This window comes from Pleurodeles waltl, chromosome 6, assembly GCF_031143425.1.
Source record: "Pleurodeles waltl isolate 20211129_DDA chromosome 6, aPleWal1.hap1.20221129, whole genome shotgun sequence".
Taxonomy (NCBI): domain Eukaryota; kingdom Metazoa; phylum Chordata; class Amphibia; order Caudata; family Salamandridae; genus Pleurodeles; species Pleurodeles waltl.
Window position 1 is genome coordinate 438,202,189 of NC_090445.1, and position 27,055 is coordinate 438,229,243.

Below are 27,055 nucleotides of genomic sequence, written 5' to 3' on the forward strand. Positions count from 1 at the left end.
TTCCATCTACTCTAAAGTTTATCTAGCTCAAAATCCTTTATAGGGTATTATACACTTATTTCAGACTCTGTAACATAAAGTTAGTTCAAAATTCTATGTCTGTTTTATACAAGGGGGAAGTGTAAACATCCTTACATTCTATATAGGGTTATGCTGATTTCAAAAGCTTGGGCAAGGTGAATGCTGAGCTTAGTACTATTCTGGAATTTCAAATAACCCATACGTCTTTGAGGCCCTTCTAACCATGTGTTGAAACCAAGGTTTATCTAGGACTAATATGACCGTGGAAGCCTTGGGGTTGATGTTAGCAAGGTGAGACATTATTCAGAAATGTAGGTGATAAAACAGCCAATATTAAGACATGGGGCTGAGCAATAAACTGATACTTAACTACACAAAACAGTGGCATATGGAGATCGTGGGTGCCCAAACAAATTCCTCAACAAAGTTTGCCTTGGCAGGACGTGAAGACTCAGACTTAGTCTACCATAAATTGCCTCAGCCGCTTTCTGTATCCTGACCCATTGAGCATTTTATGCATTTGCTTAACGAAGTATAATATTCCCTTTTGTCATTTTGCGAAGCTTCATATATTCTTTCTTTTACTTTATTGACTTTAACGCTTGCATAATTTTGTTTGCCTTTCTTTGACTATATCACATTTTATGGCTGCAAAGAAAATAATAAAAGCTATTCTTTATGAATAAAACACTGCATGCCATTCTGCTTCATTGCACATGAATCTATGAAACATCCTATGCCGGTGAAGAAAGGGCTACTTATTTGTAACTGCAGTTCACCAGCATTATCTTCCATGGATTTACTTGTCATCTTATGTTACTCTCTGATGACCCTTGGTGGATCATAGTATAATAGTATAAACACACTCCAGCCTATAAGAATCTTTCCAGTTTTCCAGAGCCAAAAGCTAGGTCTCACTCACCCAAAATTAGATAACGAATGGATTACTAAAGTGAATGTTTTTGTATTGTTATGTATGTAGCTTATACATCCTGCATGTTCAGCCTGACAACAGGACTGAAATTATGCAAATCTATAAATGGTACCAACATTGGAGAACTGTGTTTACAGGTAATGTACTTCCTCTATCACACCCACATGCATTTCTGCAGATGTTAGGACTGTCCTGGTTCTTTGGAGGAGGCCTTGACCATGTAGGTGTGGCTTATGTCTGTACTGCTCATCACAGGACTTGTATTTGAGGGTCTTGTTACTCTGATATTCTGCTTCCTTGACTTTATTCTTTTTATCATGCAGAATGAAAAAGGCAGATGACTCTCTTACCATTTATGGCGTCGCTGAGAAAGACCAGGGGGCTTACACCTGCATTGCCAGCACTGAATTGGACCGGGACTTCGCCAAAGCCTATCTCACTGTGCAAGGTGACTTTCACCCCCTGCAGTTTTGTGATTATCCGGGGTTAGAGAAATAGAGGGAAATTGGGTATGGGGTTCTATTTATATATTTGTCTTCATACTCAGCAAACTTAGTAGCCAAATGTGGAACAAGGAGAGAACGGTGATAGGGGTTGAGAGCTCAGACGTTTCACTGCAGCGGACCATCAAAGCTTGCTACCTGGCACTTTTTTTCAGTTCAGGGTACACCATGTTATGGTCAGTCGACACAATAGCACGTGAAAGACTTCACTTTTTCTTAATGTACATCTTGGTTTGTCAGAGGCATCATGCCATGTTAACAGGTCCCTTGACGTCTAAATTCATAGCTGGTCATCAGGCTTTCAGTATGTTGAGTACAATGCTGTGGCAGTGGGCACTGGACATGCCTGAGGGATCATGCGAAGTAAGCCAACATTTCTCCTATTACGTTGCATCATACCTGGTCTGTGAGCACCATGCCATGTCTTACAGTACCTGCCAGGTCATTGTGCCAGTTGGCATGCCCAGTAACAACATGTCTGACAGACAGATGTTGGAATGTCAGACATGCCCATGTCCTTGCTTGTGGTGGTCTGCTTATTTAGCTAGCATATCATAAAATTTCACATCATATTACATGGCACCTTGGCTTTTTTGTGGGCATCATGCATTGTTAGCAGTCACCTTGTCATTTTATTCTTCATTTTACCATGTGGGACCATCATTTTAGGCCTTGATGTGTTGGAAGCATTGTGATATGTCATTGAGCACTTGGGTTGTGAGGGTATCACACTGCATCAGCAGTGGCGTGCACCATCACTGGACATCGTGTGATGTCAAAGGCCAGCATGGCAATCAGCATGCACTCTTGCATTTCAGTGAATATCGTGCTTTGTCAGCAGCCACTTTAGCATGTTGGGACCTTATACCATAGCTTTAGCCACCGTTGCTTGTAATGGATTATTATGCTGGTTCAGCAAACACTTTGGTATTTCAGGGAACATCATGGTGGATCACGTTGCATCTCGACACTTCTTGATACTTCTTGATGTGTCAACTGAAAACTTGTCTTGTAGGTTGGCATCTTTCCCTATCAGTAGGGTCCTGGCAAATCATAAGAGTTGTGCCTTGTTAGCAGGCTCCTTAGCATGTCAGAATGTGTACGTTTGGTAGTTACATCCACTTGCTTTGTTGCTACATGGTTAGACAATGAGACAGAGTAAACTTGGAGGTTACTATTAAACAACTGTGCAGAGGAAGCTAAGCAAATGAGTATGCAGGGGAGAGAAGGACAGCAGCATGGTTTGTCTATTAGGGTGCTCTTTATATTGCAATTAGTGTTGGTTAAGGTATGAGTGTTCGTTTGCAGACAGATTTATCTTTATATCACTGGCTCAAATGCAATCCAAAGTAATGTTTATAGTGATTTTACTACAACAAGTCACATCAAGCTGGCACATTAAGCTTTAGCTGTGCGCAAGCACCAGCAGTGGCACTTAAGATATAACATTAGACAGACTCTTCTTGGATGATATGATGCGCCCTAGCACAGGAAACCAACTACTAGTCACCTAATACTTGATGCAAGTGAGCAGTAGCCATCCCAGACAATTACTGAAGTGCCCTTTAGGTGCACACTTTAGCAGTTAATCTTAGGCTTTGCTTTTGATTTTCAATTAAGTGCTCAAAGCAGCTCCAGTGGACTTGTGGTCTGTCAAGCCTACAAGAAGACTATGAGACACAGCTTTCCCAATTCGTGTTTTTGAACACTGTTCTTTTAAAATTCTTTCACTCTTGGACTGATGTTCTCTCAGAACCGCATCATACACCATCCACTCAGTTTTTTTCCCCAGGGAGGACTTTGGTTTTGCTACAGGTCACCCCATAGAAACACAGTGACATCCTTGTTTTTAAGAATATGCTGTGTGTACCAAAAAGTAATTTCAACTTAGAACATCCATTTCCCCCAAATCATGCCAGCATCAAGGAGTGAAATGTAATGACCCTTAATGTCTACAAATGCTAGACCCTCTGATTTCCTCGTCAAGATCATCATCAAGGCATTAATTGTTAATATAGTCAATATCAAGGCATTCAATATACTTGCTCACCACAGCATTGCATTTTTCAAAAACAGCAATTGATGGAACCTCAACTTTGAGAGATATACCATTTAGTATACTAATACCAAGTTAGTTTTCACCCTTCCCTGGCAGGCTAATTGAGAAGGGCCGTCAATACTTAATTCCGCCCACAAGTGTTAAACGTAGAGGTTTATACAGGGATTGCGCTTCAAGCTTACACCTCCAAGAAAGAAGATGACCTGTCTTTTGCCTCAGGCACCTTAAATAAAAGTACAAAAAAGCATGCCTTTAAAATGCAACATTTTCTATACACCCAATTTTTTTTTTCTTTTTTTTTTTTATACAGCTTAAGGGAAGTAAAGTGAAATTGGAGCTTCTGATAGGTTTAGTACACATAGGGTCTGATTTAGAGTTTGGGGGGGTTACTCCATCACAAACGTGATGGATATCCCATACGCTGTATTACAATATCATTATTTCCAAAGGAAATCGTTAAACGATGGATGGGATATCTGTCAAGTTTGTGACGAAGTAACCCGTCCACCAAACTCTAAATCAAGTCAATTGTACTCATTTGACATTGCACTTTTAAGGAATTTTAAGGCAGTCAGACTTCCTATCATGCACTGCAAAGTGTGTGAGGCATTTCGTTTTTGACTTGTGAAACATTTAGTTTTTGGCTCATCTGAGGTTATCCAAACACTGCTACATTTTAATGCTTATTTCTTTAATTTTTGTTTTTTTAGCTTCAGTGATCATTTTAGGACATTTCATTTTTCTAAAGTAAGTCTTTTTTCATGGTCTTCCCTGATGAGTTTCTTCTCACCTGTGTCTCCTGGTGCCACCTTTTCTTTGAGAAATGCCTTTTGATTGGAGAAAGAAATAGCGGAAAGATGAACACGATATGTGTGTTGTCTGCTTCCGGATCCCCAATCCAATACGCTGTGCAAAATATGTTTAGAGACACCATTCGGGAGCCTCAGGGACAGCAAGGAAGTTTGCCTTAGGATGAAGAAGACCATGAGCTTCACTGTACACCATCTTCTTCTGCCCCTGGTGTGCCCAAGTCTGATCCCTACTCAAGTCTCTGGCATTCAGGCTCACGGTCGACATCGAGACAGTCTTCTGTGTTAGTGTATTGCTAAATGAAAACACACTAGACAGTGTGACAGGCAGCATTAAAGCATTCTTCATCCTGGATGTCAGGGACATCTCTTTTAAAGTCTCTTTGCAATCAACCTCTTCACTGACCTCAACAGCATCAGAGTCTACGGGAGGTCTCCTTGGTTGCTGTACAACTCTGAGAGACCTCACTAGTGAGACGGTCAGAACTTGGATAAGATTCTTCATCTGCCTTCTTCTCTGGAGCGGCAACGCTCTACAGAAGAGCTCCCACCCACCCAAGCAGCAGAGAACAACTGTCACCATACAGGAAGCCTTCAAGGCTCATCAACTACGACCATGCCAAACTGGTGGCTCCAGCTCCTGTCACCTCATGTCGAGCCAGTTAATGTTTCTTCTTCTCCACAGAGATAGAACAAGGAGACAACAAGGAAAAGCTCACCATTAGCAATGTTTTTCAAATGGGTCAGCAAGAAAAAATAATAATCACCACTCTCATTACAGGAAGAGGGCTTGGCTTTTTGCAGAGTCTTGCACCACTAGCTGAAATATCCTCACAACTACATGCTACTGGCCTCCGGGGGCTGTGTGCAGTGAGTCAGGGCTGCTTATCCAACCCCAGATCACAGAACCAGCAGCCTAACCCTTAGGACCTGCACAATAGCAAGGGTTGTGGCCTTCTGGGCCCTGTAGGTGAGGGTGTGGATCTGAACTGCTGAGGCCAGAGATGACTGGGCAGCCATGAGGATTGAGGCCTGCTGCTTGCTCCGGGCTACTGGTAGAGGCCCTCAGGGTACACCACACCCTTAAGGCAGCCTGCTTGTGTTGCCTAGTGCGTGAATGACGGGAGGGCAGGACCCACCACACTCACATTGAGTGCACCTGGCTGGTGGGTGCGGTTTCAGCCAGCCTCCCAGTGTATCGGTACCAGGAGTCATCAATGCTTCCGTTGGTATAGGGTGCCTGCTGAACTGGGGCACGATTGGCAGGCCCCACAACGGTGTTGCCTGGTGACCATCTCCTGAAGATGATCATGGGTCACTCTGCATCCACTAGGAGACTGAGCAAACGGGGTAAATGACCACCACTGGAATGCACCAACCCAGCCACTGTCTTTGAACATTCATCCATTGTCTCTGACTTTGTGGTGACTGCTGTGTGCTCCCTAGAAATGAACTACTTACATCTTGGCCCCTTCGTGTGGTGGCTTTGGGGCCCGTACCCATGCTCGGACACTTTTGGGCGGTGGTGCATTGCCCTTGCACCTACTGTGGTGGTTGGTGCACTGGAGTGGGGGGAGGGTTAACATGGGAAAGGGCAATGCCAAACAATCAAAACTACATATTGACTCCAAGAGTGAGTCAGGCTGACTCCACAGACCAGATTGCCCTACTGCTAGATAACGATGAGTCAGTAGAAACGCCTGATGTGACATGTATGAAAAATACTGAAGAAGTCTTCTACATGGTTTAGGGCATGTCTCTGATGATAGATCTATACTTCAGTTAGTGCTAGTATATATGCAAAAGAGTCTGACCTCAATAACAGCAAACTAGACACTCTTAAAGCAAGTGTTGCTACCATTGCTACCACACTTTGCAAGCAAGACAAAAGTCTATTGGATGCAGTAACCAGAATCTCTGCTATTGAAGATGACACCGCTGACACAAATGAACGACTGCTAAATATGACCAAGGTCTTCAATGTGATTAAAGCGCAGAATGAAGACCTGGAGCCCCGATTAAGGCGTAATAACTTGTGCCCGGTGGGCCTACCGGAACACAGGGAAAATGGCTGACTATGTGGAAACATTCCTGACCAAGCTATTTAGGCTGACGCCTTTCCCCCATTCACTGTTGAACGGACTCACTGATCGTTGGGACCACTGTTGCAGTCTGGTGCACAGCCAAGGCCCATCGTCAACAATCTCTTAAACTGTCGAGACAGAGACAAGGACCTGCAGTTAGTCTGACAGAAACAATTGCTGATACATGAGTAGACTACCCTCTCTCTATTCCCTGACCACATCCCGCTGTGCAAAAGGCCTATTACAAATACTTACAGCTCAAGCGCAATACTATACCTGGTTCTCTTCAAGCTTAATTATTAAGAGTAAGCTTCACATTTTTTCAGACTCCCAGGTTGCCTCACCGTTTAAGATTGCCCTGGCAGAACAAACAGCAGCATTACCGGAGAAAATGGGATCATTGAATGCAATCCTCAGAGATGTGGAATGATATTGATCCCCTTCAGATCCTATGGCTTCTTGGACATTTAACTATCTTGCTCAGCAGTCCCTCATCACTTGTCTCGGGGCCATGACCTTAGTGGGGAATGATCAGGACTATGCCAGATGGGCTCCTGCTGTTGACGCTGATGCACCTAGACTGAATCCATGTGGCCTGCCTCCATTGACATGGTTTGTGCTTGAACTGTGCTGCCCATTATCTAAGGTTCCTCTTCAGACTGTATACTGGAGAGACTATGGCCAATAATATTCCTTAATAACCATCCTCGTTAATTTGGCCGTCTTCCTGCCTGTAGGCCCATTCGCCAGGCAAGCACCTCATTTTATAGAGTTGTTGAATGGCTGGCACTCTGGACTTTTCCAGGGGGTGAGCCCCAGTTAGTACTAATTATATAGATTTGAATGTTAGTAAACTGTTGTTTTTTAATATTTGCTTTACAGCTGAGGAGGGCACGTTTACTAGCTGGTTGGGTTAGCTGATGTTGGTGGGTGCTGGGTGGACCAATACAATCATATATATAGAAATACAGGTTCTATACATCAGCTGTTAGATCTCATAATTTCCTTCCTCACCTTGATGTGTTAATCGTAGCTACCTATTACAACGCAACATTATACTGTACAAATTTGCCTATTATCATGGAATGTTCGTGGACTGAATGACCCTCGTAAAGTGCAGCTCATATAATCCTAACTGGATTGATATAAGATCAGTATTGATTATTTACAATAGCACACCTTGCAATTGTCCTGTCACTGCAATCTGAAAAACTACTCCAATTATGCGTTAGGAACTGCCAACCTGGTTCAACATTGACTTCCTTTTACTCACATTAATGGGGTAAATGATGTACAGGGCGGATACAACCTGATACAGGTCCGCCTGGCTGGGTGGCACATCATATTCCTCAACATATACTCTCCTAACTCTTACAACCCCAAATGTATTCATCAAAAGTGGCAGAGGTGTACTTCCTTGTTGTCAAGCACCTTAATGTGGGGCAGAGACTTCAGTCTAGTCATATCACCTATACAGCTCTTGAGCAGAGAGACGCATTCACAACGATACAGGAAGGGCTCTCTGCAACATAGTGGACATGCATGAACTAGTTGACTTCAGAAGAGACAGGTTTCCTGACACAAGAGAGGGCACACCTCTCAACTGCTCATGACTCACGGGCCAGACTTGCCTATTGGTTTGGTACCCTGGATGTGTGTGGCTAGACCAAATATATTGCACACCTTCTACGGGCATACTCAGATAATTCTCCTGTCAAACTGTCCATTGAAACATCAGCCTCTAAACACTGTATTCACATGTCGCCTCTCCCCTCTGGGGCTTGTGGATGATGCCTTTCTTGAGGTGGTCATAACTGAGATTTTGTCCTTCGTCTAGACAAATGAGAATTCAGTGCACTCTCCAGGTATACTTTGGGACGCATTCAAATCCTATGTGTGAAGCATCTGCATTTATAAACAGCATTGTATAAGTAGGGCCCTCCGGTACCATCTTAGTAGGCTGGATCAGGAACTCCACTCACTTAAACAGAGCTTTTTGGCTAACCCATCCACTCATACTTTGGCGGACATTAGGGTCAAAGTGATGGAGTTTAAGGAAGAGGCAGAATGAAAAGTTAAACCTCAGCATAAGTACGCCTCTTCCAAACACTATGGAGATGTAGATAGGCTGAGTAGGACCCTGGCACTGTCGATGCATAAGTCACTACCAGCCTCCATCAGAAGCCTGTTATGTGACTCTTACACCATACTGACAGAATTTGTTAATCATTATTCCTATGTTCAACCCATACACTCAGAACACAGGATGAGTACACAACATATATAGACCGTGTAGTTTTGCATGAATTGAGGGGCCTGTACAACTCATCATGACAGATAAGATTGCTGCTATAGTCTCAGGCCTTCCGACATGTAAGACCCATGCAAAGTGTGTTTTTTCCTGGGGAGTTTTATAAAACCTATGTCCCTCTACTAACCTCTTGCCTCCAAAAGTTCTTCGAGGAGACGGTGCCACTAGGAACCCTCCCTCAATCCTTCAAGGAAGCTATCCTCATCATGCTTGTAAAACCTAGCTTGTCTAGACCTTGTAGCTTTGGTGTGGATTGAGGGGCATCCACAACAGCAAAGCCATCATGACAGATGAGTTTGTAGCAACAATCTCAGGCATTCCACCTGTAAGATCCAGGGAATGAGGGGGTTCCCTCAAAGTTTTATAAAGTTTATGCCTCTGTGCTAATTCCGTGCCTCCAAAAGGTCTTCGAGGAGGCAGTGCAGCTAGGAACCCTCCCTCATTCCTTTAAGGAGGATATCTTCATCATGCTTTTAAATCCTGTCAAGACATGTGTAGGAAGTTGGCTCTGTATGTGCTATTTCAAAGTAAGGAATAGCATGCACAGAATCCAAGGGTTCCCCTTAGAGGTAAGATAGTGGCAAAAAGAGATAATACTAATGCTCTATTTTGTGGTAGTGTGGTCGAGCAGTAGGCTTATCCAAGGAGTAGTGTTAAGCATTTGTTGTACATACACATAGACAATAAATGAGGTACACACACTCAGAGACAAATCCAGCCAATAGGTTTTTGTATAGAAAAATATATTTTCTTAGTTTATTTTAAGAACCACAGGTTCAAATTCTACATGTAATATCTCATTCGAAAGGTATTGCAGGTAAGTACTTTAGGAACTTCAAATCATCAAAATTGCATGTATACTTTTCAAGTTATTCACAAATAGCTGTTTTAAAAGTGGACACTTAGTGCAATTTTCACAGTTCCTAGGGGAGGTAAGTATTTGTTAGGTTAACCAGGTAAGTAAGACACTTACAGGGCTTAGTTCTTGGTCCAAGGTAGCCCACCGTTGGGGGTTCAGAGCAACCCCAAAGTCACCACACCAGCAGCTCAGGGCCGGTCAGGTGCAGAGTTCAAAGTGGTGCCCAAAACACATAGGCTAGAATGGAGAGAAGGGGGTGCCCCGGTTCCGGTCTGCTTGCAGGTAAGTACCCGCGTCTTCGGAGGGCAGACCAGGGGGGGTTTTGTAGGGCACCGGGGGGGACACAAGTCCACACAGAAATTTCACCCTCAGCGGCGCGGGGGCGGCCGGGTGCAGTGTAGAAACAAGCGTCGGGTTCGCAATGTTAGTCTATGAGAGATCTCGGGATCTCTTCAGCGCTGCAGGCAGGCAAGGGGGGGATTCCTCGGGGAAACCTCCACTTGGGCAAGGGAGAGGGACTCCTGGGGGTCACTTCTCCAGTGAAAGTCCGGTCCTTCAGGTCCTGGGGGCTGCGGGTGCAGGGTCTCTCCCAGGCGTCGGGACTTTAGGTTCAAAGAGTCGCGGTCAGGGGAAGCCTCGGGATTCCCTCTGCAGGCGGCGCTGTGGGGGCTCAGGGGGGACAGGTTTTGGTACTCACAGTATCAGAGTAGTCCTGGGGTCCCTCCTGAGGTGTTGGATCGCCACCAGCCGAGTCGGGGTCGCCGGGTGCAGTGTTGCAAGTCTCACGCTTCTTGCGGGGAGCTTGCAGGGTTCTTTAAAGCTGCTGGAAACAAAGTTGCAGCTTTTCTTGGAGCAGGTCCGCTGTCCTCGGGAGTTTCTTGTCTTTTCGAAGCAGGGGCAGTCCTCAGAGGATGTCGAGGTCGCTGGTCCCTTTGGAAGGCGTCGCTGGAGCAGGATCTTTGGAAGGCAGGAGACAGGCCGGTGAGTTTCTGGAGCCAAGGCAGTTGTCGTCTTCTGGTCTTCCGCTGCAGGGGTTTTCAGCTGGGCAGTCCTTCTTCTTGTAGTTGCAGGAATCTAATTTTCTAGGGTTCAGGGTAGCCCTTAAATACTAAATTTAAGGGCGTGTTTAGGTCTGGGGGGTTAGTAGCCAATGGCTACTAGCCCTGAGGGTGGGTACACCCTCTTTGTGCCTCCTCCCCATGGGGAGGGGGTCACAATCCTAACCCTATTGGGGGAATCCTCCATCTGCAAGATGGAGGATTTCTAAAAGTTAGAGTCACTTCAGCTCAGGACACCTTAGGGGCTGTCCTGACTGGCCAGTGACTCCTCCTTGTTGCTTTCTTTGTTCCCTCCAGCCTTGCCGCCAAAAGTGGGGGCCGTGGCCGGAGGGGGCGGGCAACTCCACTAAGCTGGAGTGCCCTGCTGGGCTGTGACAAAGGGGTGAGCCTTTGAGGCTCACCGCCAGGTGTCACAGCTCCTGCCTGGGGGAGGTGTTAGCATCTCCACCCAGTGCAGGCTTTGTTACTGGCCTCAGAGTGACAAAGGCACTCTCCCCATGGGGCCAGCAACATGTCTCTAGTGTGGCAGGCTGCTGGAACCAGTCAGCCTACACAGCTAGTTGGTTAAGTTTCAGGGGGCACCTCTAAGGTGCCCTCTGTGGTGTATTTTACAATAAAGTGTACACTGGCATCAGTGTGCATTTATTGTGCTGAGAAGTTTGATACCAAACTTCCCAGTTTTCAGTGTAGCCATTATGGTGCTGTGGAGTTCGTGTAAAACAGACTCCCAGACCATATACTCTTATGGCTACCCTGCACTTACAATGTCTAAGGTTTTGTTTAGACACTGTAGGGGCACAGTGCTCATGCACTGGTACCCTCACCTATGGTATAGTGCACCCTGCCTTAGGGCTGTAAGGCCTGCTAGAGGGGTGTCTTACCTATACTGCATAGGCAGTGAGAGGCTGGCATGGCACCCTGAGGGGAGTGCCATGTCGACTTACTCATTTTGTTCTCACTAGCACACACAGGCTTGTAAGCAGTGTGTCTGTGCTGAGTGAGGGGTCTCTAGGGTGGCATAAGACATGCTGCAGCCCTTAGAGACCTTCCTTGGCATCAGGGCCCTTGGTACTAGAAGTACCAGTTACAAGGGACTTATCTGAATGCCAGGGTGTGCCAATTGTGGATACAATGGTACATTTTAGGTGAAGGAACACTGGTGCTGGGGCCTGGTTAGCAGGGTCCCAGCACACTTCTCAGTCAAGTCAGCATCAGTATCAGGCAAAAAGTGGGGGGTAACTGCAACAGGGAGCCATTTCTTTACAACATGCATATCTACTGACTCATATAAACCACTTTTGCTTATTAGTACCAATGCAAAAATCTTGCTAAGATACTGTCAAACCGACTTTTATTCCTTCCCCCTGACCTGGTCTTCCCTGATCAAGTGAGATTTATACTTTGAAGGCCCATGTCACACAGCCTGAGAACGTTATTTGTCCTGCTACATCAACTGGAACCACACCAAGAATCGGTGGCTGCCTTCCTTGACTCCACCAAAGCCTACAACTCCCTGGAGTGATGCTGTCTATTTGCTGTGGCTTACATGAGATTTCCCCCGCTTCATTGGTCTAATACAGCCAAACACTGGCCCTACCGCCAGGGTGCGCCTGAATGGTCTGAATTCCAACTCATCGAATGAGGCACTCATCACGGCTGCCCGCTGCCCCCCATTTTCTATGCTATGACTTTAGAGCCCTTAGCACATGCAGTCCGACAGCTCCATGGCCATAGAGGTCTAGCCTTCTCTAACTGCTGTATATAAGTGTCACTTTATGTGAACAACATTACATTACGGAAATCTGGACCCTATAATGTGTGAATTTACCCTATTCAAGGTAACATCTGGCATTATGATGAATTGAAACAAATCCACAGTTTTTCTTCTGATGTCAGCAAAACAGGCTCAACCAATGGACCTCCCTTGGTGTACGATCTCCGTCAAATACCTGGGTATTTGAGTCAGTGAAGACAGGACAACAGCTATTACAAAAAACTATGGAACTGCCATTGGGAAAGTTGAAGACCTGGTGCACAAATAGATCAGGCTCTCTATGTCATTGCACTGTAGGTTTGCCCTAATAAAAATGACTGTATTGCCAAAACTATTGTACCTCTTCTGCACCATACCAATCCCTCCCACTAGTCACTTTTGTAAGACATTGCAGTCCCTTGGGATCAACCTAGCATGGACGAGTAAACAGGCTAGTGTTAAATGGGAAACACTGTCTTTGCCATATGAACAGGCAGGGCTGGCTGCACCAGATTTTGAACTTTCGTACTATTGTGCCCGAGATCACTTTGCTTACTATTGGCTATGACCCCTGCATACAATAGTCACCTGGCCATTGAACACGACATAGCCTATCCTATTCCCCTTAGAGCCTATCAACAGCCACACTCAACAATGCACAGGGAACAGACTAAAGTCTTGCCTCACCCAAACAGGTCCCTTTCACCTTAACCATATAGACTGTAGTCCCACACTTCACCCCAACCATATATCAAATAGCAGTGGTACAGAAAAACTTTCCAGCTCCTCCTCTCAGCAAAAGGCTTATTTGAATTTCAAAAAGATCCTTGTCACTCACCCCTCACTTCGGTGTCTACGTGACCTCCCCCGAACTTCACAGGTGTTAGCAATATACTTCCACTGTCGGGGAAACAACCTCACTTCCATCTTGTGCACAGGGGCAGGACAGGGGCTTCCAAAATGTAATCCTCAGGCCTCCACTACTCTACCCCACTCATATACACAATGCATGTACCACAATGGCCACATAAACAAACACCCACAACATACACTGGGGATGTTTGCTCCAGGATCTGGCTTAACGCATAGAAGCAGAACTTTACATGAATGGGCCAGTAGGCCTCCATTCCAGTGACACAGATAAAAAAAAGTTCCGGTCACAACTTTAGATTCATGAAACCCGGTATGCAACCACAACTGTACTGCTCTTCAATCAAAACCCATTGCCTCCAGGTCACAGGGCAGGTTCAGGACCTCACTCGTCAAGGGATAAGCTTAGGCTTTTATACACATACTGTTAAGTGCGAAGGTAAGGCCAAAATAAATTAAAAAACAGGATATCCCATACTCGCAGTCAGGCAATCAGGGCAGGGGAACATAACTGTGCATCCAGCAGATTATATTCCTGTCCCAACAAAGAGTTTTTGTTGTTGCTACTATTGAGGTCACATACCTAGTAGATATTCTTCTTCAGACTCTCTCTGCCAAATCTGCAGCATTGCAGCCTCACTGAATTTTAGAAGTAGTAGTTATTGTTGCCTTCCATGAGGACACAATCAAAGTTGCTAGGAGGCTAAATATAGAAGCATCTGCTTCAGTCTATGAAAACTCCCATCAATATGGAATCTTTCTAAACCACAAGCTAGCCCCCCTGATAACCCTGGGGCCAGGTATTTTGAAACAAACATGCACTTCTTTTTGACTCAATCCTTGGGAAACTTGCGGATAGGCAGCAGAAAAAGAAACACAAGCCTCTTGATTTCTATGCACTTTCCTAAAAAAAAGTCTCCTCCTGATTCTCCTTTGGTCTCTGCAGCTAAGAAACACTACAGTACTTTCAGCCCAACTTCTACCACTCCTCCAGAAAAAGAAAACAAGCAAATGGATGCATTGGAAAGGAACGTCTCCACCACTCCAGCCTGTACCTACAGTCTTGCGGGGCCATTATTATAGAGAGCTATGGGACTCACTGGAACACTGCTGTGATACACTTCCCAGAGAAGAATTTTCTGAGATCCTAAAGGGAAAAATGCTGGTCTCAGATAGACATCAACACAACAAAATCTGTTTGTATCTGGCTACTCGTGACATCTGCCATGGACTCCTATAAGACCCTCTTCATGGTTAAAGCTATCTATGACTCTGTGGAGCCAACAAAAACTACTGGATGTGCCCTTTTTCACTTCCTCACTCACACAATGAACTTCAACGTATGAAGTCTGAAGCAAAAACTCTTAAACCTGTGGGCACTGAAAAAGAAAGAGTTTCCCAGAGTTCAGTTTAAGGGCTATGACAGCGGTCAGCTGCAGTACTGAGAACAGTGGCAACCCCAGCAGAAGCAGTTTCTTTAATCAGCAAACAACTTAAAAGAGCAGAGGTTCTTAATAACCTTCCATGGATGCATGAAAGGCTCCACCAGCAACTGTGACTCTTTCCCAGGACCCATGGTGGGTGGAAACCTTTCCAACCATTTTCTCACCTGGCAGATCATCACATAAGATGTTTGGGTACTGAACATTACTCTAAAATTGAGTACTCTGAACTGATAATGCCTTCCTTGCATAACGATTCTGAGATATTTTCTGTGGGCTGGAGGTATTAGGATGTGGAAATATGCAACTTTTAGATATAATGCAGGCATGAATTCTCCTTGCTGCAATTGAGGTATTACGTCTTGGAGAGTTACCATATGGAAGTAACCATAAGCTGGAACAACGACCAAACTCAAGACGAAGCTGCAACAAATCCAGAACGCATCTGCCCGCCTCATTCTGGACGTCCCACGCCACAACCACATCTCACCCCACCTCAGAGACCTACACTGGCTACCCGTATCGAGGAGGATCACCTTCAAACTCCTCACCCACGCACAAAAAAGCCCTCCACAACACAGGCCCAGCCTACCTCAACGACAGACTCACTTTCCACACTCCCACCTGCCATCTTCGCTCCGCCAGCCTCGCCCTCGCCTCCGTCCCCCGCATCCGCCGCACCACTGCCGGAGGAAGATCCTTTTCTCACCTCGCCGCCAAGGCCTGGAACTCCCTACCGCTCCACCTACGCCAGACCCAGGACCTCCTGACATTCAAGAAATGCCTCAAGACATGGCTCTTCGACCAGTAGCTCCCCACCCCGCCAGCGCCTTGAGACCCTAACGGTGAGTAGTGCACTCTATAAATCTCATGATTGATTGATTGATTGAAAGTGCTATAAAAGGATGCAGTGATTTAATGGTCTGTGATCTAGAATCGGTCAAAGTGAACTGTCCTTTTTGGGAAGAAGGAAGTATATTGAATATACTCCTGTCCCTCTCTGATGAATAGGGACTAGTTATATTGTTCCTTTCTGAAGGAGAGCCTGCACTTCCTGATTTAACAATCATAAGTGTTCTAAAGACAGTTTGTGTTTGTGGGTTGGTATGTTTGGAGGTGTATTGATGAGTTCCAGGCAATAACCATGATAGATAATATTCAACACAAAATGATCTGTTGTTATGTTTTGACAACTTGGAAGAAACTGTTGTAGGTGCCCCCAACAGGTGTTGAATGATCAGGGGGAATGAGAATAGTCACTGCTTTGATGTGGAAGGGGTGGCACGAGTTGAGACGCCCTTTCCTCTGCCCTTTGAAATTATTCCCCTATATGTGCCTCTCTAAAATCCTCTGGAAGGGGATGTTGAATGGTGTTGCCGAAAAGAGGTAGCGGGATCGGACGCCGACTGTTTATTGCCCTGCTTGAATACAGGTTTACAAAAAGAACCACGATTAGTGGGAGTTTGAAGTGCCTTCATAGATGTGTCTTTCTTCATTTTCTCCAGTCTTTGGTCTACCTTGGGGCTAAAAAGGTGTTGTTGATCAAAAAGTGCATTTAGCAGTGTTTGCTGCACCTCAGGTTTAAAACCTGAAATGCGCAACCAGGCAAGTCTGCAGAATAATATGCTAGTGTTTACACCCCTACCAGCTGTAACTGCTGCATCAAGAGCACATCTGATAGAATTATTTGAAATTAACTTGCCTTCCTACACAAGCTGCTGTCCCTTTTTCTCTACATTCCTCTGGAAGATGTTCGATGAGGTCCTCCATTTCATCCCAGTGTGCTCTATCATATTTTGCTAACCACCTTTGGATGTTGGAAATTTTCCAGTGATTGGCTGCCTGAACCCCCACCCTTTTGCCTGACGCATTAATAAATTTAGATTCCTTATCTGGAGGAGGTGCATCTGCTGTGGTTTGTGAATTAGCTGGTTTACAAGCGTTTTATACCACCAAGGAGTCTGGTGGGATATGACCTCTAATATAAGCAGGATCATAAGGAGCTGGCTTATGTTTTTTATCGACTCTAGGTGTAATTATTCTGGCACATGCGGGATCCTTAAGAATAACGCCGGCATGACAGGTCATGCCTTTAAACATGGGCAGGTATTGACAGCCGTAGTGGTGGAGGAAAGAGTTTCAAACAGAAAATCATCTTCGATAAGGTCCTTGTGTAAGGGGACCTGATGATATGCAACCGCTCTAGCTACCAGCTCATTAAATGATGTGGTGTCATTTGGTGGAGATGATTTAGCTGGATATACGACTAAGTCCGGATCACCTGGTGGATCAATATCATAATTGTCCCAGGGATCTAATGGTGGCTGTTGTGTGTCTTCATCCCCTCCTTGACCTTCTACACAGGAGTGTGGAGAGCCGGATGGAGTTCCCCCAATTATGGCCTCTACATCTGCTTGTGAGTGGTGTGGTGGTGGAGGTGGAGAAGAGAGTGGTAAAGGTGGAGGAATATGACTGGTGGCAATGTTCTTTTTTCTTAGGAGGTTGTGGTAAATCAACCTCCTTGAATGAAGATTGATGCTTGAATTGAATTGGTGTCAGCTTCATTGATTTTGCGATGATCCAACCAGAATTAGGTTGAAGAGGTATTGTGTTTTGTTTCGGATTGAGTTTCTCCGCCAGTCTGTAAAATAGGCTCTGGTGCCGAAGCAGTCAATTTAGATGCTGAAGTCAAAACTTTCGATACCGAAGAAGCCTTGAGTTTCGTGCAGAAATGGTCAGTGCCAATGTTGTCGGGACCGAAGATGTGGATGGTTGGCTCTCGGTGCCGAAACCATTCGAGTCTGAGGATTGGCAGGAGCTTTTAGCTTAGCCTTCGGTGCTGAGTCTGAGGGCAGGGCATCCTTAGTGATTGTTCGGTGCCTGCCATAGCCCGTTGGCAGTGATGGCCCAGCAGCCTCATGTTCGGTTGATGCCGAATGTTTTTTAGTGGGCAGGATAGGGGCCTTTGTACTCACTGCGTGCTGCGTCGATGGAATCTCCTGTTTGTGCACGCTGATATCAGCCTGGGAGTCCGATTGAGAGTCTGGAATGGAAAAGGACTTTTCCTCCTCCACGGAAGCCTCATGCAGCTCTTCCTGCGGTTTGATGTCTAGGAAATTGAAGATGTCGGGTGTCTTTTCCAACTCCTTGTGCTGCATTTCTTTCCTTCATGCCCGACGATCCCACTATATCTTCTATATCGAAACGATCAACAGGCCGCACAGCTATCCTCGTTGTGGTAGGCAGATGAACAGAAGTTGTAAACCAGGTGGAGGTATACCCGCAGGTACTTAGCGTGGCAGCTAGGTCAAAATCAAAATGGTGTCCAATCCATCAGCAGTGCATTTTTTACCTCTACCGATGCCGTGAAAATAACTAAGAGAAGCCCGAAGGCAAGGAGCAAAACTCCCTGAACAGACAAAGAGGGATTTTCTTCCTGTTTTTGATGTATGTGAATGAAACGTTAACGAAAACAATACCAATGAGTATGGATATATATAATGATCCAAAGGGAACCTAAAACGGTCTCAAACCAGAGCACCGAAAAACACGTCCGAACCCAATAGCGGAAAGAAAACAATCTAACAATGGAGTTGATGCCCATGCACAGTATCACCAAGAGGAGGGGTCACTTTACCTCGTGATTCCAACAGCTTCTTTGAAGAAAAACAACTTGCACACATCCAGACCCAACACTAGATGGCAGAAGTATGCAGAACATGTGTATCTACAGACACACATGCCATTGGACAGTTACTTACCTGTACAGGGAGTGCAGAATTATTAGGCAAATGAGTATTTTGACCACATCATCCTCTTTATGCATGTTGACTTACTCCAAGCTGTATAGGCTCGAAAGCCTACTACCAATTAAGCATATTAGGTGATGTGCATCTCTGTAATGAGAAGGGGTGTGGTCTAATGACATCAACACCCTATATCAGGTGTGCATAATTATTAGGCAACTTCCTTTCCTTTGGCAAAATGGGTCAAAAGAAGGACTTGACAGGCTCAGAAAAGTCAAAAATAGTGAGATATCTTGCAGAGGGATGCAGCACTCTTAAAATTGCAAAGCTTCTGAAGCGTGATCATCGAACAATCAAGCGTTTCATTCAAAATAGTCAACAGGGTCGCAAGAAGCGTGTGGAAAAACCAAGGCGCAAAATACCTGCCCATGAACTGAGAAAAGTCAAGCGTGCAGCTGCCACGATGCCACTTGCCACCAGTTTGGCCATATTTCAGAGCTGCAACATCACTGGAGTGCCCAAAAACACAAGGTGTGCAATACTCAGAGACATGGCCAAGGTAAGAAAGGCTGAAAGACGACCACCACTGAACAAGACACACAAGCTGAAACGTCAAGACTGGGCCAAGAAATATCTCAAGACTGATTTTTCTAAGGTTTTATGGACTGATGAAATGAGAGTGAGTCTTGATGGGCCAGATGGATGGGCCCGTGGCTGGATTGGTAAAGGGCAGAGAGCTCCAGTCCGACTCAGACGCCAGCAAGGTGGAGGTGGAGTACTGGTTTGGGCTGGTATCATCAAAGATGAGATTGTGGGGCCTTTTCGGGTTGAGGATGGAGTCAAGCTCAACTCCCAGTCCTACTGCCAGTTCCTGGAAGACACCTTCTTCAAGCAGTGGTACAGGAAGAAGTCTGCATCCTTCAAGAAAAACATGATTTTCATGCAGGACAATGCTCCATCACACGCGTCCAAGTACTCCACAGCGTGGCTGGCAAGAAAGGGTATAAAAGAAGGAAATCTAATGACATGGCCTCCTTGTTCACCTGATCTGAACCCCATTGAGAACCTGTGGTCCATCATCAAATGTGAGATTTACAAGGAGGGAAAACAGTACACCTCTCTGAACAGTGTCTGGGAGGCTGTGGTTGCTGCTGCACGCAATGTTGATGGTGAACAGATCAAAACACTGACAGAATCCATGGATGGCAGGCTTTTGAGTGTCCTTGCAAAGAAAGGTGGCTATATTGGTCACTGATTTGTTTTTGTTTTGTTTTTGAATGTCAGAAATGTATATTTGTGAATGTTGAGATGTTATATTGGTTTCACTGGTAATAATAAATAATTGAAATGAGTATATATATTTTTTTGTTAAGTTGCCTAATAATTATGCACAGTAATAGTCACCTGCACACACAGATATCCCCCTAACATAGCTAAAACTAAATACAAACTAAAAACCACTTCCAAAAATATTCAGCTTTGATATTAATGAGTTTTTTGGGTTCATTGAGAACATGGTTGTTGTTCAATAATAAAATTAATCCTCAAAAATACAACTTGCCTAATAATTCTGCACTCCCTGTATTCATGGTTTTATGTCATGTGTAGTCTCTCTGAATTCATGTGTAGGATCCCTAGGAACACCATTTTTTAGAAGGATTTAAAAGTACAATACACGCCTGTAACAGGAAAACGTTCCTACATATCGTTTTTTTTGTTTAAAACAATTCCAATTAGATATATTTGGCTGAAAACACCACTGAAGGAAACCATTTTCCAAAGACCTAGGTAAATGAAATATGGCACCTCTAACCGGATGACACACAATACTAATTTGACACTGCACCTTTCAGGAAATTATAAGGCAGCCAGCCTTCATATCATGCAGTATTAGCTCTGTGAAGCAGTTTGTTTTGGAGTTAGTATATATTGGAAGGATCATTCTTCATAGATTTTTCATGAACGCATTTTATTGATTAAGAGAAAATACTGATGACAGAGAAGTATGAATATTGGTAAGTAACATTTATTTCCCTCTTACACAGTTTTCTCTGATATCCATAGAAAACAGCATAAATTAGCAAGCTACTATACACACGGGCCTGTAGGTGGGTTCCAAATGTGAACACAAAGAGACAAAAATTGATCTTCTAGGCAAATACATTGTGCTAGGAGGCCTGACCCACGTGAGTATCAGTCCTGGTGTGAGAGCCAATGCTTGGTGGAAGCATCGCAGACCTCCAGTTTGCTGCTTTGTAGAGTTCTTGAACTGGATCTTTTCTTATCAAGGTAGCAGTACTTGCTTTACTTTGATGTACAATGTGCTCTAGGCTTACCTGGAAGAGGTTTGTTAGCCTTTTCATAACATGTAACTATGCCAGACACAATACATATAGCTGTATATTGCTTAGAAGATGCCATTCTAGAACAGACCACTCTGTAATTTACAAACAACTGTTTTGTTTTCCAAATGCCTATGGTTCTTTCCCAGTAATATTTTATAGCTATTCGCTTGTGTAGGTTCTGGGAACCTCACTCTGCTGAAAAGAAATTACCTTGTTGCAGTTCAAAACCAGATACCGTTCCTCCGAACACAAAGATTGAGCTCACACACCTTTCTGGCAGAACTTACTTCCATGAAAAAGCTACTTTACAGGAAAAGTGCTGTCTACTTTGTGCAGGGGCTCAGATGGAGGACCTATTCAATTTGAGAAAACAATGTTAAGTTCTATGGAGAGGAGGATGTCATACCAGGAGGGAAGACCTTCTTACGACATTCAAGAGAATACTTACGGGGTTCTTTCTGTATGCAGGTATGGCAGACAAAAGCAATTTTATAAAAGATAACTTAAGGCCAGATTTTGCCAAATAAAAGAGATACGGTAAAATTGCTTCCCCTTGAATTTCAACCACTTGAAAGTATAAGATGAGTGCGTAGATGGCCTCTTTGTTTCTTCCTGTATGTTTTTGCTTTCATCTGGGAGATCTTGGCAGCTGTACTGCAGGTACTCAGGAGCCAGGCAGCCATGTTCAGCAAGTGGTGACAGATTAAATATTCTCACTGACATTCTGGAGGGTAGGTTTGTCTTATGTGGTTGTCTCTTGTTACGTTGTATTGACAGAGGAAGTAGATCTGCATATCTCCAATGTCCTAGGCACTCTGGCGCAATGAGCATCACTGTCATCTCACAATGCATCACCCTGATGGCGACTTTGGAAAGAAGGGATAAGGAGTAAAGAGACAAGGAGTTTCCAAGACCAATCAATCAAAAGTGCCAAGTTTTTGGATTTGCGTTCTAGAAATCAGGACTCGAAAGCATGGCTTTTGCTATTGTACTGAACCGGTCGACTTGCAAGGAGTCCCATTCTTGATGAATGTCGTGCAAAACCACATCGGCCAACACCCACATGTTTTGCTCTAGTAGATGACTGCTGAACTTATTCACTTTCCAGTCTTGGAAAGTGCAGTGCCATCAGAAAGTATTTCTCGCTAGTGAACAGTCCCTTGACCTTGTTCCACAATGCTTGCTGATATAGTGCATGGTGATTGTGTTATCCGTTAGGACCAGAACTGTTCATGTTGAAAATCGATGGAAGGAAGGACTTCAAGATTATGTGAACAGCTTTTAATGCTAGTGTGTGGTATGATACAGCTATGATAAGACAACAGTGATCACTTGCCTTGAACATAGAGATCTCCCATGTGGGCTCCTCAGCCTTCCAATGAAGCATCTGTAAAGACAGAGAGGGCATGGGGATTCTAAATGACATTCCCTGTAGCATGTTGCTTCTTCTGCACCACCATACAAGGACAGGCTAGTTTTAATTTCTCCTCCTAATTACTTATCTTTTGGCATCACTGGTCTTTCAAACATTGTTGCACTGTATGCGCGAATTCTCGTACTAGGAACTATGAAAATACATGAGGCCATGCTTCCCAGGAGAGATGAGACTTGTCTTGAGGATGGTGCTGCTGTAGTTGTCAGAGAACGAATCTTCAAAGATACAGAAAACAGTTTTCCTCCAAAATAGACATCCTAGTCAGAACTATATTTATTATTGGTCTTAGGTATTGAACTGTTTGCCCCGGATGCAGGATAGCATTTCCAGTGTTGATCTGGAGACCCAACTCTGGGACAAGAGACAGAATTGTGCCCAAGTCTTGTTGGAGTTTTGATGTAATCTTGGGCTACACCAGACAATGTTCAGGTCTGAATAGACAAATATTCTCTTCTTTCGTGGCCATGGAGCTACCATTGCCATGCACTTAGAGAAAACTTGTAGTGCTGATTTAAGACTAAATGATTAAAGTCAATTCTGATATTTGAGTGCCCCACTCAATAAAGCCAATACTGATATTAGAGTGACCCACGCAATACTGCGTATTGCATCAATGAAAAACCTTTCCCTTTTGACTGATTTGTATGCATAATTCAGGTCCTGAATGGAGAGAAACTCTCAAATTTGACTCATCACTTGACAAAACCAGGAAATAACAATAATAGATTTCTTGTTCTTTCCCAGCTTTGGGACTTTCTCAATAGGTTTCTTGTTTAGAAGGGTTATTAGGTCTTGAATCAAATGATTTAGGTGGTATAAATTGAATTATTTTTGTGGTATGAAAGGAGGAAAGAATGGAATCTGAATTTGTAACCAGACTTCAGAATCATCCGCATTCTGCACCTCGTGTCTTCACAAAATGCCTAGCAGTAGTTGCAGCACATCTACACGGACAGAGTATTCATGTCTTCCCGTATCTGGACGATTGCCTCATCAAGTCCAGTTCACTCCCGCTATGCATACAGCATACCCAAACAACACTTAGGCCCTCATTACAACCCTGGAGGACGGCGGTAAAATGGAGAAGAGTACTGCCAACAGGCTGGCGGTACTTTTCCCCATAATATGACATTGGCGGTATGGCCCAAGCCAAACCACCAATTTACCACACCATCCGACACGACTCCAGACCCCCCCCTGACGACATACCCGCACCATTGAACACACACACTGACATACATACTTGCACACACACACACATGCACACAACACAACACTCACACATCCATACACGCACACACGGACAACACGCACCTCACACCCGCATGCACGCACAGACATACACACACACACACCCACTCACACACAACACTCTCCACCTCCTTCCCCTGTCAGAGCACCCGACTTACCTGATTGCAGGAGGTCCTCCGGCAGGAGACGGGATGGGGCGCTGCTGCCAGCAGCAGCGTCCACCAGCAGAACACTGCCAGGCCTTATCATGTGTCATGATACGGTCTGCACAGCAGCGTCACCTTACCACCATCCGCTGCCATGGCCGCAGCCGGATTTCCGCCATCCTTCTGGCAGAATTCCGGCTATGGTCATAATTTGTCGGACGGCTGGTAGCCGCGGCGACGGTCTGTTGGCAGGTGTCACCGCCACGGTAGGTGGTATATACCGCCAGTGTTGTAATGAGGGCCTTAATCTCCTTCACCAGTTAGGATTTACCATCAACATATAAAAATCACACCTTCAACCATCTCAGATACAGCCATATCTAGGAGCTGTTCTAAACACACATTTAGGGTTAGCCTACCCAAATGCACTCGTGATTCAAAATATAAAAACCCTGCTGCAACAGGTAGACCCCAACCAACAGATAACAGTAAGAGCAGTTCAGAAAATTCTAGGTATGATTGCTTCTTGTATTGCAATAGTGCTGCATGCACAACTGCACATGCGTCCGCTGCAGGAGTGTCTGGCAAGTCAATGGTCTCAGTCACAGGGTCAACTACAAGATCTAGTGTTGGTAGACAGCCACACTCATCACTGTCTGCAATGGTGGAACACACAACATCTGGCAAAAGGAAGGCCGTTTCTAGACCCTGTTCCCCAGATCACTCTCACAGCAGGCATATCCCTCATAGGCTGGGGTGCTCACTTACACAACCTCTCAATACAAGGATTGTGGGACTCCAGACACCAATCCCTACACATTCATTACTTGGGTCTCCAAGCCATTCATCTAGCACTGAAAACCTTTCTGGTCCACCTGCAAGGCAAAATTGTCTTGGTCCAGACGGACAACACAACAGCCCTGTTTTATTTGCAGAAACGGGCGGGGGCCCTCTCGACAGCTGTCTCTCCTATCTCAGACAATCTGGCGTTGGGCAATTCAGCATCACATTCACTTGTTAGTGGAATAACTCCTGGGGACAGACAGCAACTTTGCCAACCTGCTCAGCAGGATGCCGCAACAAGTCCACGAATGGGAACTCCACCCCAAGTCCTCCAAACATATTTCCATTGGTGGGGGTTTCCGCAGATAGACCTGTTCGCAATCGCGGACAACCCAAAATGCCCAAACTTTGCCTCCATGCTCCCACACCCACTATCCAAGGGCAATGATGTATGAATGAACTGGTCAGGGATATTTGACTACGCTTTTCCACCTCTCCCTCTTCCGTTTGTGGTGCAGAAGGTCAGGCAGACCTTCCTCCCCTTCATTCTAGTAGCTCTCACTTGGGCACGTCAGTCATGGTTCACAACAGTACTCGAGCTGTTGGTAGTTTCCATGAGAAGCTTCCCCAAGCCTGGGGATTTATGGAAGGCCTCAAAAGAGTAATTCCACCTATGGTGCCTCTAGCACCAATATGGAACCTTAACATTGTTCTTACTAGACTTATGGGACCATCGTTTACGCCATTACATAACTATCCACTGCAATTTCTATTGTGGAAAGCAGCATTTCTAGTAGCAACTTTGGAGGAACCTTTTTCCGAATATATATAGGGGAGTCCTCAGTACCAACCCAAATTTTCTTCCAAAGGTTGTGTCCCCATTCCACTTAAACCAATCAGTTGAATTACTGGTTTTCTTACCACAACCAGAATGAGTTACAAAAGAGCTCTACACACCTTAGATGTAAAAAGAGCATGAATGTACTAGATTAATAGAACCAAAGAGTTTCGCAAAACGAAATAACTTTTTGTTGCTCTCTCACCTCCACACATGGGGAAAGCTATGTCTAAAGTAGGTGTTTCAAGATGGATAGCTAAATGTATTCCAGCTTGTTACGCTAAAGCTAAAAGTTTTACCCACAACTCCAAAAGCACACTCAACTCGTAAAATAGGTTTATCTATGGTTTTCTTGGGTAATATACCAATAGCAGACATTTATAAAGCAGCCATATGGTCAAATCTGCACACCTTTACACAATACTATTGTGTGGGCATACAAGCATGACAACTAGCAAATGTTGGACAGACCATTCTTCATACTCTTTTTCCGGCAACTGCCACACCCATGGGTCAGCCACCACGTTTTGGAGAGCACTGCTTTACAGTATATGCAGAACATGCGTATCTACAGCCACACATGCCATAGAACGGATTATGTTACCCTGTAAGCATCTGTTCATGGCATGTAGTGCTGTAGATCCACATTTGCCTGCCCTCCTCCCCAGACACCTGTGGCCATTGCAGTATTATCTTACACTTCATATGCATGGACATCTCTATCTAACACTCTACTCACACTCCAGGCTCACCCGACTGCGAGAAAACAGTCTAACAATGAAGTTGATGCCCATGCACGGTATCACCAAGAGGAAGGGTTACTTTACTTTGGGACTTCAACAGCTTCTTCGAAGTAAAATAACTTGCACACAAACATACTTATAGGGTAAGTAACATAATCCTTTTCCATCTGTCCTGATACAGCCGAAAATGGAATGTTTTTTACCCACTGGCCAGAATGAAGTTGACGATCATGCTCCTACTAAATAATATGGACTGATGAAGCAACATCTCCTTTTTCTCAGGATTATACAGGTCTTTATGGAAGTGGTTAATGAGGGCATGCTGATATCCAGCAAAGTCATCATTGAGGTTGCAATCACATACTTGTCAGCCTTTGACTATTTCCATAATAGTTCTGTGTGTTAATCATCATGGCCCCGTTGGGCTCTGATGCAGAGCTAAAAATTATGAATTAAAAATTATGAATATCCTCTTTATGTTTCAGCTCTCATTGAATGACACACCAGTAAAGAGGCAAAGCTAAATATTGTGAAAATGTCATACCTAATGAATTATAAGGAATTTCAGATCCTCACCTCCAAATATACCATCCATGAGGTCTAAGCAGTTCCATAACAATAGGCTGCTCTTGGTTAAAATTTGCTATTGCATGCAATAGTATAAAAAGGGGGGGGGGGGGCACCCACGCGCATTATAGGCATTTGTTATGCAAGTGTGTTAGTGATTGGAGGTATAGCATAAGTATTTCAAATGGGAGATGAGATGAGCCAGGACATAATAGATAGGGTCACGGGGATGTCCAGGAGCACTTTTACGCTGGTACATTACCGGCGCCCTCTTACATGTGGGAACAGCGGTATTCGCAATAGGCACTCACAGAGCAAAATTAAATCGGGGGCAAATAACCAGCCCATCTCAATGTCTATAGGAGATCTAAGGCGGGCGAGTGTCATCCCTGACCTCCATCTTGACTATAAAGGCATCCCATATGTCTGAGCCACCCTGCACTAGTCCTCTATATTGTAAGCTGTGCAGTGTCAGAGCCTCAGCCTGAGACTGCTGTA

At 44.7% G+C, this 27,055-nt stretch overlaps 1 protein-coding gene across 7 annotated transcripts in view; it reads left to right on the plus strand.

Annotated features, from left to right (window-relative positions):
- NFASC (neurofascin) overlaps positions 1-27,055 on the plus strand; it is a 733,849-nt gene that overhangs the window by 481,539 nt on the left and 225,255 nt on the right. For all 7 annotated transcript variants that reach the window (XM_069238522.1, XM_069238515.1, XM_069238519.1 and 4 more), the window contains one exon: positions 1,279-1,403. In XM_069238522.1, coding sequence (XP_069094623.1) covers positions 1,279-1,403 — 125 coding nt within the window. The remainder of the gene's footprint in view (positions 1-1,278; positions 1,404-27,055) is intronic.